The 1387-nt window shown below is 34.2% G+C and overlaps 1 protein-coding gene across 1 annotated transcript; it reads left to right on the top strand.

The window, feature by feature from the left end:
• Positions 1 to 6: 6 nt before the first annotated feature.
• Positions 7 to 1078, top strand: LOC107720830 (uncharacterized; the record flags this gene model as incomplete). The annotated part of the gene is made up of 3 exons (XM_016528667.1): positions 7 to 277; positions 365 to 682; positions 927 to 1078. Coding segments are annotated over 3 exons (741 nt in total), but the record flags the coding sequence as incomplete, so codon positions are not given.
• Positions 1079 to 1387: the final 309 nt, after the last annotated feature.

Consider the following 1387-nt stretch of genomic DNA (forward strand, 5'->3'; position numbering starts at 1 on the left):
AGCGTCACGGGATATTCTGGAGGAAGTCTTCTTGTTAGATCATGGGAGCCTTGGCACAAAAACTACGCTAAATACATGAGAAAGCACCATAATGAAACAATAATAACCCATAGGAAGCATGAACGGTGGATTAATGAAGGAAGATTCACTTTATTTTCCAATAATCATGGAAATCTCATGATCTACATCAGAGAACTAAACACACAAGATGCTGGAACTTACAGGATTGAGGTTGAAGGCCAGTGGTTCATTGATATTACTTTGAATGTGGAAGAAGGTCATTCATTTTAAAAGTCTTTATGTAGTAAAATTGTTGATCATTTCAAAATTTTGTAAATCCATATATTTATTTTGTGAATGGCAGATTCATTTTGTAAAGTGTCAAAGAGAGTGATGGTGAATATTGGAGAAACTGCCAATTTCAGCTGTGAATATTCACAGAATCATATTAATGATCCCAAGATCATATTCAAAGAAGAAAAAGACTCCATTGAGACGATTTACAGCAGATGGAAGAAGAAAGAAAGATTCAGTATTTCTGATGACAAACATAAACACATCTTTACTGTGAGAATCACTGCTGTGACACCAGAGGATGGAGGAGTTTATTTATGTGGAGTTTGGATCAACAGACAATCATACAGTTACTCCATTATTAACACTGTTCATCTACATATTATTAGTAAGTAGATACTATACTGCGCTAGACTGACTGGATTTATCACAGCACTAAAAACATAAATATAAAACATGTTGCTGACCTGTTGGTTAATTGCTTGTTCTTATTTGTAAGTTGCTTTGAATAAAAACATCTGCTAAATGATTAAATGTCAGTGTAAAGTAGAACAAACTCAAATCCAGTATAAAAGTTTCTACATTCTGTGTTTCCTGCAAAATTGATTAGAAGTAATATTTGCGATTGACAGCTAAAGTGGGCGTGTCTAGAGTGAGCGGCTCCTCAGGAGGTGGTTTGATGATCAAGTGTGAACATCCTCAATACAAAACCAACCCAAAATACAAGAAGGAAAAGACTCCATTGAGACGATTTACAGCAGATGGAAGAATAAAGAAAGATTCGGTATTTCTGATGACGAACATAACATCTTTACTGTGAGAATCACTGCTGTGACACCAGATGATGGAGGAGTTTATTTATGTGGAGTTTGGATCAGCGGAGACTTGTATACTTACACAATTATTAATACTGTCCATCTACATATTATTAGTAAGTAGATACTATACTGACTGGATTTATCACAGCACTAAAAACATAAATATAAAACATGTTGCTGACCTTTTGGTTAATTGCTTGTTCTTATTTGTAAGTTGCTTTGAATAAAAGCATCTGCTAAATGATTAAATGTCAATGTAAAGTAGAACAAACTCA

Source organism: Sinocyclocheilus rhinocerous, unplaced genomic scaffold, assembly GCF_001515625.1.
Source record: "Sinocyclocheilus rhinocerous isolate Xijiao unplaced genomic scaffold, SAMN03320098_v1.1 scaffold17358, whole genome shotgun sequence".
NCBI lineage: Eukaryota > Metazoa > Chordata > Actinopteri > Cypriniformes > Cyprinidae > Sinocyclocheilus > Sinocyclocheilus rhinocerous.